At 36.7% G+C, this 13045-nt stretch overlaps 1 protein-coding gene and 1 pseudogene across 3 annotated transcripts in view; one reads left to right on the forward strand and one right to left on the reverse strand.

Annotated features, from left to right (window-relative positions):
- LOC149772724 (3'-5' exoribonuclease HELZ2-like) overlaps positions 1-13045 on the forward strand; it is a 65189-nt gene that overhangs the window by 43899 nt on the left and 8245 nt on the right. For all 3 annotated transcript variants that reach the window (XM_089947431.1, XM_089947432.1, XM_089947433.1), the window contains 5 exons: positions 8373-8516; positions 9002-9139; positions 10006-10374; positions 11281-11534; positions 12342-12623. In XM_089947431.1, the coding sequence (XP_089803557.1) occupies positions 8373-8516; positions 9002-9139; positions 10006-10374; positions 11281-11534; positions 12342-12623 (1187 nt within the window). The remainder of the gene's footprint in view (positions 1-8372; positions 8517-9001; positions 9140-10005; positions 10375-11280; positions 11535-12341; positions 12624-13045) is intronic.
- Positions 2011-4155, reverse strand: LOC149772725 (uncharacterized; annotated as a pseudogene).

The following is a 13045-nucleotide window of genomic DNA, read 5'->3' on the forward strand; positions in this document are numbered from 1 at the left end:
CTAGCACAAATAGTTTTGTGATGAAGCGTGTGTGAGAGAATAACAACACAAAGGAGGAAAGTAAGAATTTGAGCATAACGAATAACACTGAAAATGATATGTTGATGCAGGCCACATAAGTGACAATTGTATTGAAAATACTAATATGTTCATATGATCTAACATGCATAAGGTTATTTACAAAATTACTTTAACATAGTATGTGATAAACTACATAGTTTAAATTCAGACCTGAATGTAAATTTGTAACCATCAAACCAAAAAACAATCCATTTGGGAGCTGAGACCACCATAATGTACATGTAACCGAAAGAACCATGCTATTACTTTTATATATATATATATATATATATATATATATATATATATATATATATATATATATAAAATAAAATTATATACAAAAAATTGTTTTCGTATGTATACACATAACAAAGGATACAAAGACATGAAAGATATGACACTTGAATAATGTCTGTAGTACCGGTGTGAACACTATCATCATACAGTGTTACTGCTGAGAAATTCATATGACGCTAAGACAAGTTATGTTCAAATGATATAACATGTCTACAATTATTTACCAAATTTAACTACAACATAGGAAGCTATACCCCAAGGCGGTTGGTGGGGTGGTGGTGGAAAATGTAAAAATTATGCTCTCTAAATATACTACCCGTATCTCCAAGAATTCTTTGCAAGTGATGCTAAGGATGCTGACCCATATATTCATAAACCTTAACTATCATCCATTGCCTGAACAAGTCATGTGACCCCCTTCCTGGGTTCAGCTGGCCCCCCAATGGTCGATATTGCTTTGTTTCCAGTGCATAACAAGACCCATTCACCCCTCATCACAAATATCCTTGCGCTAGCACAAATAGTTTTGTGATGAAGCGTGTGTGAGAGAATAACAACACAAAGGAGGAAAGTAAGAATTTGAGCATAACGAATAATACTGAAAATGATATGTTGATGCAGGCCACATAAGTGACAATTGTATTGAAAATACTAATATGTTCATATGATCTAACATATATAAGGTTATTTACAAAATTACTTTAACATAGTATGTGATAAACTACACAGTTTAAATTCAGACCTGAATGTAAATTTGTAACCATCAAACCAAAAAACAATCCATTTGGGAGCTGAGACCGCCATAACACGGGAACCATGCAAGTCACCCACTTTGCATGGGGCATGTGCAGCCCCAAAATGGACTGTGGCCCGCATCAACCATGCCTTTCTCAGCCTGCTCACCAACATTTGTGACTCCCAAGTGAGAACAATAGAAGTGCCAACTGTGAAGATTGCACATAGTGAACAACTATCAATGCTGTTATATTCACGTTTGAGTTGTATTGTTCTTGACTTCCACTAAATCAAGTTATTTAGAGATCCGTGGTTGTTGTAATTATTCAGCTGAGGTTCCATCATGTGTACTTTTCCTGTCATATTCATCAGCAGTGAACCCACTTGCTATTCTGATGTGATTATACAGTGTGTTCAGGTCTGTGAACCCACTAGACCTGAAATGGAAAGAAACGTTTGCGTGAGTATTTATGTGACATGAAAATAATGTGATATAACATATATATAACATATCTATATATAACGTAGGGATGAGTGGTGAACCTTATATTTACCCAGGGTATGATTATGTTGGAAAATGTACTTGAAGGTGGATTACAAAATGTAACTAAGAACACCCGATACCTCTTTGTGTGCTAACCTAATTGAAAACCGAAAGAATTAGAGGTTGGAGTGACGTTCAGAACATCTTAATATATCGTTTGAAAGCATCCAATTTCCATCGCCCTAATTGATGAATCTGACTATCCGACAAGCCCTGCACTGCAGCAGTTGTTGCTGCTCCGATTCTAAAGCTATGACTCTTGAAGCATTTTGGATCAAATCTGCAGAACTGCAGAGCGAGTCTTAGCAGTGCATTGAATTCTGCTCGAGTTATAGGTGTGTTTGAAAGATACATAAATATTGGGCCTGGACCCATACTTTGCCTTTGGATGTATCGCTGGAGATTTGAGACCGGACACACTGCAGCATTATTGTTTTTTTTTTTATTTTTAAAGTGAACTTCTGACCCTGGCAGTGTTTGAAGGTGTTAAATATTAGAGTGATGGAATGGTGATCAAGAGCCAACTGATCAATGTGCAACAGATTAGGGTTATGGAGGCTAAGGGACTGCACTGTGATCTCCCCAATTCTCAGGAAGGCATGGAATGCCAAGGAAAACATAGCTTGAAATAGGAGCTGTTTGTACCAAGAAGTTATAGTGCAAGTTGTAGCATGGATAAGTTTTTCTAACATACACTTGTCAATTGGCAATCTCGCATCACAAGAAACTTTATTCCTGTGGCATGCTTGCAGCAGTTTCTGTATTAGAAAAGAGTTTGAAGGGTCTGCATAATTATTGATTTTGTGTACAAACCCAGTGGCAGATACATATGAGGATATTGTTGCTGAGGCATAGTGCTTGTTAGCCAGATAAGAGATGAAAAGTGCCAAATTAGCCTGAGAGACTGGGATTGAGGTTTCCAAGGTATATTCTGGAATGAAAGCTTGATATAAGTTCCAGCTGTGTCGGTAGGTTGCTTTTGACATTTGTGTCAAGGTACTATCCAGTAGTGTATCAAGTGTGTTTTTAGTGAATCAAGTTGGGAAGTGCCGGTATTGACACTGGTTCCAGGTCCACATGTGGAGCCAAGGTCCGGAATCTGTGCACCTGCAATCAAGAAAGAGTATCAGCCAGAACATTTTTCTTTCTCGGGATGTGACAGGTTTGAAATAGTATGTTGTATCTGAGGCATGCAAGGACCAGGTCTTTAACATGGAACATAATGGAAGTGTTCTTTGAGGTTTGCTTATTTACAATATCAACCAATGCCTTGTTGTCAGTGTGAAAGTAAATGCAATTGTTTGCAAGTTGAGGGACCCAAATTTTGATGGCTAGAACAATTGGATATAGCTCAGGGACTGTGATATCTAGCTCTCGCCATTCTTTATTCCATGTGCCATAGAACCATTTGCTGCCTAGTACACCGCCATAGCCAACTGTGCATGATGCATCTGTGTGCAAATGAATGGCATCCAAGTCCAGCCAGTGATCAGGGAGGAATAAAGATTTACCGTTGAATTCTCTTTGGAATGTGTACCACAGATGCAGATCAGCCCGAACTTCCCTCATAATGCGTATGAAGTGATGTGGTTTTGACACACCCACTGTCAGATCAATCAACCTTCTCAAGAATGCTCTGCCTGGCAGGACAACTGCACATGTGAAATTGAATGTACCAATTATGGATTGGAGATTATGGAGCGTCATTTTTGTTTTTTGTAGGCAGAGTGTTATCAGACTGTAGCAGTTCTGGAGTTTATCTATGGGAAGTCTTACCTCCATCTTGATTGTATCAAGTTCATAGCCCAAAAAGGTCAATGTTGTACTGGGAAGAAATGGTTTTTCCTCAGACATGGGAACCCCCATATCTGCACAAAGAATTAAGAATTGGTCTAATTTCTCCTTACAGGTGTTATAGTTTGATTCCAACAGAAGAAAGTCATCAAAAACATGTACCATGTGGACAATGCCCAATTTGTGTCCTGCCACCCACTGTAATGCAGTGCTTAAATATTCAGAGATTTTACAACTGGAGCTACAGCCCATGGGAAGGCACTTGTCATAATAATATAGGTCATTCCAAGAGAAGCCAAACATATGATACTGAGTCGGGCACAGCGAAACAATGCTGAAGGCACTAGCTATGTCAGTTTTTGCCATAACACAACCTCTACCAAGTTTTTTAATGATTGCAATAGCATGTTCCACAGTTTGATATTGAACAACACTTTTTCCCTGGGATATACCATCATTTATAGAAGACCCCTGAGGATGTGATAAATGGTGAATCATGCAAAAAGTACCGTGTGTTTTCTTTGGAACCAAGCCAAGGGGTGATATCTTAAATAGTGAGAAAGGGTGGTTCTTGAAAGGCCCTGCAAACCTGCCAGCTCAAATTCTTTGTCTATTTTGTCTTGCACCATCTGTGGATTTTGTATGGCTGATTTTAGATTATGTGCTTGAATAGGGGACAGAGGACCCTCATACCCCACCTTAAATCCAAATGTAAACCCATGTATCAAAATTTATATCATGGCAGTGTTGTACCCTTTCAACCAATGTTGTAACCTTTCAGCTTTAACAGGAGTAGGAAGCTTACTATTTTCACAGGTCCCCTTTTCCTTGCTGGCTGTGTTGTAAGGAGTTTGATATAGGTCCTTGGGACTGAGTAGGTCTGTAGCCACCATGAAAGGGCTGCATGCTGTCAGTTCTAGCTTGTTTTGGGGCATATTTTGGCAACAATTTGGGTGTTGAATGGGCAGTTTGCATTTGCTGAAGGGATGGGCTTCCAAGCAGTTGAAACAATTATGCTGGTATTTACAAGCTAGCCCTGCTGAACACTGCAGCCCCCTATGGTAGGTAAAGCAGGCCCCTTTCTGGGGATTCGATTTTGAGACTGAGGATGGTAATGTGGCAGTGCTGGTGGCCTTCCTGTCACCAATGCTGTCCAGAACAGATCACATGTAAAGTTCAGAGTGGGTGGAACCCCACTTTGCCTCTCCCCTCTCTATCATGCGCCGAAACTGCTCATCGTAGTATCTCCAATGAGCCCTGTGCTCAGACAACTTCATGACAATTTCCATGTGGTGAGATAACACTGCTCAACCTGGGGGATTTAATGCATATTATTATAGCAAATCTGTTCCATGCTGTCAACCACTGATTGATCGAGAGCGGGGACTTCCTGGCCATGGGGACTAGGTTAAATTCAGATGTGTTTGATGTGATATTGCACTGTAATCTCTATGCATTGTCCATGGATGTCGAAAGGAGAGTTTGAAAATCTATGTATGTCCCAGCCCAAATCTGCTGCTTAATTTTATCAGTTATAGAGACAGTTATATCAATTGACGAGCTTACAAAGTTGGACTGACTGTGTGTATCTAAGGTATTAATAGGTGCTAATAAATCACTCAGAGTACCTATACCTGTATGAGAGAGTCCAGTTCAGGCTGAGGTAGCCTGTGCAATGCTTCCCTCGACTGACTTTTCAACATTGCTTTCTGTTTGGGCTCTGGAGGAGGCAGATGGCCCTTGCTCCGTTTCCTGCGACAACAAGGCAGGTTGTTGTGGACGAGTGGTCCCATGCAGCATCTCCAAGATGTGGTCCAGCTTTCTGTCCACTTGAGCGGTGATAACATGTGTAATCTGCTGTACCACCTGCTGTGCTATCCGGTCAATGGTAGCTTGGTCAACTGTATCTGCATGTGTTGCTCCAGCTCCATGCTGCTGTTTTTGGCGATCAACTGATCTAGTCCATGAACCAGATGACTGAACCCTTTTTACAGCCCGTTCAACCCCTGCTGATGCTTTGTGCTTGGGTGGCATGATCTGATTAAGTTAGAAAAAAATAATGTATTAAACGTAATGGTAAATAGTAAGAAACGAGTAATATGGACTACCTTGTATGGTCCTATGCACAAGGCATGTTATTATTTAATGGAAAATGCACAAACAAATTGTCATTGGCAAACCGATGCATGTAAGGTTACCTGATATAATTTCTTCATTGATAGACACATATACACATACATATGTATATAAACTTTTTGTCCTTAGAAAAATGGCCTATGTATAGAAGGTGGCGGTCTGGTATGCAACCGGACCTGTTATCAGGCCAACAGGCTGATGCAAAAGTGCAAAAGAAAAAGAGGACAGGTACGGGACATGGTCTGTTATCTCCCAAAGTGAGCAGATAACAAAAGATTTTAAACATGTTCCAGGAAGCCACTCATAAAGGACCCCTTGTGAAATAATTAATAATTAATTACAAGGATACCTTGGTATATGATCATTAAACTTTGGGGGGGGGGCACCAAACTATTGTGGGGAACCCCTATTATGTAGACCAGAGTGGATTGCCAGGAACAAGTCCCAAAAGGATCAAGTACGGGACCTGACCCAGTGCCTCCACAATGGCAGACACTAAGGTTGTTTATGAAAAACAAAGGAACAGGTATGGGACCTGGCCTGATATCTCCCTTTGTGGGCAGATACAAATGAAATTGCAAAATTAGTACAAGAGCTACCCTAGCCTAGATATCGTTGAATGATTATGCGTTATTTTATAACATGCATTGAGAAGAGCTCCCCGAAGTAACTTATAAAGGTGCCACTGCCCTTTAGGGAACAAATGAATGTCATCTGAGCGAAATTTAGTTTTAAAGTTTCTTTGACTGCAACGTTTATTTCAGTCTTGTACCAATCAAAATGAGATGAACCTTTGAAGGTTACTGTTTGCAGCTATTAGAGCATATGCACCATTACATTTATAGGATTCTTTATGTTCTAGATTTGCTAATTGTGTCAGGGTCACAGCACCTTATTCCAGCTCGAGATCCTTTTAAAACGACGAGCCACTTGCTCAGTTAATACTCATGCAAGTTTTCTAGCTACAACAGACTTAATGGCAGCATTTTGAAATGATAAATGTTTTGCATAATGATTAGATACGCAGTGTTTCAGTAGGGGTTTACTCGCTTTGGTTGTTTGTATGAAATTCTCATGCTTCATACTTTGCCGATTTACATCTATCCGCTTCACTAGCTGTTGCCAAAACTGCCATTATTTAACATGTGTATCAGGATTTTGTAACTGATTTATTTAATGAAGTTTTGTATTTGACCCCACATTTAAACCAGTCTTTCAAGTAATTAGTTTACCGTACATTTTATAACCACATTGACAAGGTCTGACCTGTCATCGATTTTGATACTAAGATAAGATAAGAGATAAGAATTCTTTATTTCAGACTAAAAAGTCCATACCACTAAAATAAAATATAGATATAAATTAAAACATTGTAAATATAAAAGAACATATATATCATACCTACAAGTATACAGATACATCTACAACTATTAACTGCAACATGCATTGTTAAGAATGAAATTAAATGACACAATTAAAGAGTAATTTATTCCATCTACTAATAATATGAGAATTTAAATGAATGTCATAGTTCCAAAGAGATTTCAATATACAGCTTTTACTATTAGACATTCTTGTCATCATTGAGAATACATACTTTCTCATTAATTATCTTCTCAAGTTTGAAATCAATATAGAGAAGTTGATTCATTGTGATACATGAATTGCAGCGATGGGGTCAAATAATATTTTGCTTTTTATACATTTTGTGCTATATAATGTTTCTTTTTTTATATAAAAAAGCATGTTTTAGTGTTCAATTTAACTAAAGATTTCAATATTAATTTACGATGAAGATCATTTTGTTTAAGCAATTATTCCCTGATCCAGTAACATCAGTTTACATAGTGTGCATCTCTTTTACAACTCGTATTCATCTACCTTTGATCCTCATTGCTTTGTTTTGTTACATTCTTCATCCCTGTCCAAAGTTCTGAGACATACATCTACGTATATTGAAATCGAGATGGTGCAAACTGTACTTCTGGACTTTGTCCACACAAAAAAACCACAATGTTTAAAATTTTTTTTTTATAAACTGCACATTATTATAATCAAATGACACATTTATTTGCACATTGACTACTTTTAGTAGAAAGTAACTTTTTGTTTAGCAATGCACAGAACAACATATTACAAGAAACGTTATTTACATCCAAATCTTTGAATATTTAAACCTCAGTAAGCCCAAAGGCTTTCAAAATTGAAATGTTTTAGACACTAAATGTTTTTTTCTTAAACCTCAATACTGTTTGCTCAGTAAACTGAAAGCAGTCTATTAGGAAAATCAAAATACATTTTTGTTCCCATGTGCTACTTTGACAGTACAAATTAAACCTAAACATTCACCCCTTTGTAGGGACGTAACCAGCGTATGGTCACAAAACAAACTGTTTCTTTAAAACACACTCCACTACCCCTTATAACCCACACCCACTATCTCTCACACTTCATCAAAGCATGCATTCATCAAAACGCACCTGTATGTACTTATGTGTATGTGGACAAAATGTTTACATGGTATTTTCTAAATGAAAAAGGAGAAGTTCAGCAAAATGAAACTTCGCAGGAACAAAGTTTTGATTTTCTCCAGAGGAATTTTGGTCCTGAGAGATTTCTATGTACTTGTTTCAAGACCTTTAATTTTTATATAAATTGCGCACATCTTTAATAGAGCTAACAATGAATATTCCTTAGAATATATTCTGAAAAATGGTTAAAAGTCATCTAAGTCTCACAGCTTGCTGCTGTTAATGGCCATGTTCTCATTTTCATTGCATTTAGACAGATTTTGATATTTCAGACAAAGACCACCAACTTCTGGCAAAGAGAATAATTGACAAGGAAGAGTTAAATGTTGGAAACCTTCCAAAAAACAACAAAAAGCAGCTAGAAGCTATTGTTAAGGCCCTCAGATCACGTTTTTCGCTCATCCAGGGTCCACCAGGTAACATAATATGCATCATCCTAGCAAAGAGTAAGCAAATAGCACACCGTACAAATTAAAATGCTAGACCTGTAAGAAATAATATCTGCTAACTTATTCTGTGTTTTCATATATACATGCACGCTGAGGAAATCTGTAAATATTGCTAAAAATCTATTTGAACAAACCCGGTGGACTGAAGAACCCACCGATGCGAACAGCAGGTGAAGTCTTCTCATCTTGTTTGTAACTACGGAATGGTAACTTTATAGTTTTTATGTTATGTATATGTGTGTTTTCTGCATGATTAATATTTTATATGTCTGTTTCATTACAAGCCATATTGACAAATTATGCTTCCGACTCTCTTCCACTAGATATTGTATTATTCAGCTGAAATTATTTTTGCTGATCATAATTCTTAAAACGTGTTGTTAGCCATCGTGAATTTAACTCTTTTCAACACAACAGAAGAGATGCCAATATACATCATTATCATTTTGCAGGCACAGGAAAATCATACACAGGCATTAAACTTCTTTACCTTTTCAACAAAATCAATAAATTGTGGGAGAAGGAGGGTAATCCACGAAAGCAAGTTCTCTTCTGTGGACCTTCTAACAAATCCGTTGATCAGATTGCACGTAAGTTAACATTGTTAAAGTCCTTGTCATTTGTATTAAAAGCAAGATGTCCAAGTGTAAGTGTCCTTGAACCTGGTAGCTCTCAAACTTCAGATTAGAACTCTACCACACAAACTGCACCAGATATGTTTCTGATTCATATTACCCCTGCTTTTAGAAGATAAATCCTCATGTCTGTATTATTCATACCACGGATAGATACCATTTGGGTTTGAAAGTTGAACACTTGGCAAGTATGACATGTAGCATGCGTGAGTCCAAACTGTTGCCACCAAATGTAAATGGGGAGAAATATGCACAGCTTAACTAGGTGGTGGGGTCAATCCCATCACCTCCCTAACTTTAAACGAGTGCTCTACCATTGGAACCATTCCGGCCAGTATAACATTTATCCGTTCCTGCATTACTTTCTTTCTATACATGACATCATTAACAGACTTTTGCAAATCCAAACTATGTGACTGTGGCCATCGTGGCTGCTTATCATGATTGAGTTGAAAGAAAAAGCACATATAATTACACACTATTTTATGATACGAGTCTAATGCAAAATTTGTTGTCCGGTTTTTACAGACCTGGAAGTAGTTATTATGCTTACAATTCTAAATTTAGATTTGGTGATATTCTAGAACAATTCAGACTAGATGTGAATCAGATAGATTAAGCATACTTGTCACAGCACATTTCGCCCAAGAAGTACATTTCATGCAGCCATTTAACACTAAAGACACTTCGATCAAAAAATGGTGCAAAATAATTGAATTGACAATTTGTGATTTTATAATGGTAACGACCAGCAGTGCTATTAATGGACAAATATGGTGAAAATACTCACTGCAATCTGTACTTATCCTTCATTCTATCAGGTTGGATGATCAACAGACTTGAAGAGCACTGTCCCAACATTGTCCGCATGTATGGAAGATCAATTGAGGCAGTTGATTTTCCTATCCCAGGAAAAACATTCTTGTCTAAACGGAGCATGCGCGATTCCAAAGCAGCAGAAGATCTTACAGATATTTCCCTTCATCATCTCATTAGGAAGAAAAGTAAACCGTATGCAGAGGAAATAAATGCATTTGATAAAAGATTTAAACTACCAGATTATATTCCAGACCATAAAGAGGTTCAAAAATACATCCATCTTCTCAGGATCGCAACTATTGAGGAGCTGAAGAAGCATGACGTCATCCTTTGTACTACAGCTGTAGCTTCAAACGCCAAATTACTGGAAGGTTTGATAGACATTTTCCTTCTTAAACGCCATTTTCCCATACCAAACATTAATTCTGTTTTGAAATTATCTTAATTGCCTCTAAAGTCCTTGGCACAGAATGTGTTATTCACGCTTTAACAGAATGACTGCAGCTCATCTCCCAGTATAGGAAAATTAATACAATACATTAATATATTGAAATAGATTATGTTTCATAGCTAAAAGAATTTAAAGCTATGTTAAATAAATCTTTAGGAGAAAAATAATGCCCAAGGTCTTTTTTATCTCAGTATGTTTTTATGATGTGTAAATGTGGTGATATTGTTGTTCTTTATGAAAAAGCTGCAGTCTTCTGTTTGCAAAATAGTTTGTTTTAAACATTTATTCTCATTCACGCTATTTCAGATGTTTTGCTTACATTTTGTTCTTTGTGTTATCAGTATCAAACAATTTGCATGGGTACATTTGAATCTGTTATATGGATTAGTTGTTATTTGAAGTTGAAGATTCCCTTCTTCTTTATTAGCAGTTATTTTAAACATAAGTTTATCCAAGTTCAAATAATTAATATCTTTCCCTTTTTCTTATGATGACACTTATGTTCTCTTAGTATGGTTTTTCTTTCATTAATTTGAGCTTCATGCACTGGATTTAGAGAAAAGATTTTTTTCCAGGGATATACATATCTCAAATTATGGCCAAAAGTTGCTGTTGGTTGAAAACTTGTGTCCAGATATGACCTTTTTGTAGTTTTTTGAAGTTGAAATATTGACTATATATTTTTTGAAGGAGTGCAAAACTGTAATAATTTTTGATCCATCTTACTGATTAACTGGTTGCAAGGTATGTCCTCCTTTTGTTTTCTTTGTACGTAATATAATTACTATGCAAATGCTGCTTAAGTATCTACTATGTAATTTTCCAGGTACTGATATCTACCAAATCATGATCGATGAGGCTGCAATGTGCCCAGAGCCACAGTGTTTGGTTCCGATCATTGCCACCAAAGCAGAGCAGGTAGTCCTCATAGGGGACCACAAGCAGCTGCAACCAATTATTTTGTGCAAGGAGGCAGCTGAACTGGGACTTGAGAAGTCGTTGTTTGAGCGCTATGCCTTATCAAAATTCCGTGACAGCAACAATGTGCAGTACACACTTTTGGAAATTCAGTACCGTATGGTATGTCCACCTAACCTTAGGATTTCAGTTGAAATATTTGGGCTGATTTGAATTTATACTTTGAAATTTGAACACACATTTTATGAACAGCAGTTGGTATATTACTCTGGAGCATTTTGACATGCACAGTACACACATACTGTAGGGTATTGGAAAAAATGTTTTGTTGTTGCTCACAGTTGGGAACTGAGACATAGCTTCACATTTCCGATGGTGGCAGTGTGAATAGTTTGTGAAGTTATTGGTTAACATTTTTCTTTTGGGTATATTTCCTAAAGCCCTTATAGTCGAGTTGAAGCTAAGTTCATTATACAACACCCTTTGAACATTGCATTTACCTTGTGAGGAAAATTGGCCTTAAGGATTTGGTTAAAGTGGTTCACCTGGTTATAATTCCTAAACTCCTTGGTAGTTTTTATTCATATCTGGGATGAATCATTATGAATCTAATCCAATTTACTAAGTTACTAGATTCCATATCTTTACATAGTCATCCTATTAAATTTTGTAGTTAGACATAAACAAAGTTAAACAGCAATTTTTATTTCAAGGAATGGTAATTTATTGTACTTCTTGTTTCATAAAAATATATTTGTCAGTTGCAGTTGTGATCTTTCCAAAGCTTGTGACAGGTGGATAATGTTGCTGTAAAAGTAGGTTTATAGAGACTTAGCTTACGTGTTTTGCAGATTATGTTAAATGAATTGTTTAAATTACCAGTCTTTAAAATTTTAGCTGGAAACAGTTCCTGTCTCCCATATATATATATATATATATATATATATATATAAAATTTTGTTTATCTAGCACCCAAGGCTTTGTGATTTTCCTTCCATGGAGTTTTATGAAAACAAGTTAACAACAGGGCCATCTGACCTTTGGAGAGAAGGTAAATGGAAGGAAGGTTTTAATGGTCAGCCTGATCATTGGATTCCCAATCCACTGAAAATGTGGCCTCAAAACAAGCACACTCATGAAAATTTTACTCACGTCTTCTGCCATATTGAAGGTCAGGAAGAAGTACTGACTGTTACAACAGAAGAAGGCAATGAACATTCGAGAAGCAATAAAGAAGAAGTGAAACAAATGGTAAGTACTGGCTGGCATCCAGTTGTTCTGAATCATTTTTTAAAAATCTTTGGTATAAAGCTGATACTTTTAGTCTTTATGAAAGGTAGTTTATGTACTGTTAATATTTTCAGTATAGCTTTTATTTGTCTGTTAATGTCTTCTCGATAACTAGTTTTAATGGATATTTTATCTCAAAACATTGATTTTTTTCTTTCAAAGACAAGTATTGTTTTCTTATGTCTGTCAGCATGACTATGCACATTACTTGACACTTTGGACTTATATAATGTATCCTACATAATGGACTTTGTCTCCCTCAGTATTTACTTCATTTCACATATTCTTATAATGTTCGGCTAATACGATGCAGGGTTTGAGAAGAATATCTCTTCAAATGAAATGTTTAAAAATTAGAAACAGAAATCAATAGTGATAGAACA

Source organism: Sinohyriopsis cumingii, unplaced genomic scaffold (assembly GCF_028554795.1).
Source record: "Sinohyriopsis cumingii isolate HCF-2022 unplaced genomic scaffold, ASM2855479v2 utg001196l, whole genome shotgun sequence".
NCBI classification, from domain to species: Eukaryota; Metazoa; Mollusca; class Bivalvia; order Unionida; family Unionidae; genus Sinohyriopsis; species Sinohyriopsis cumingii.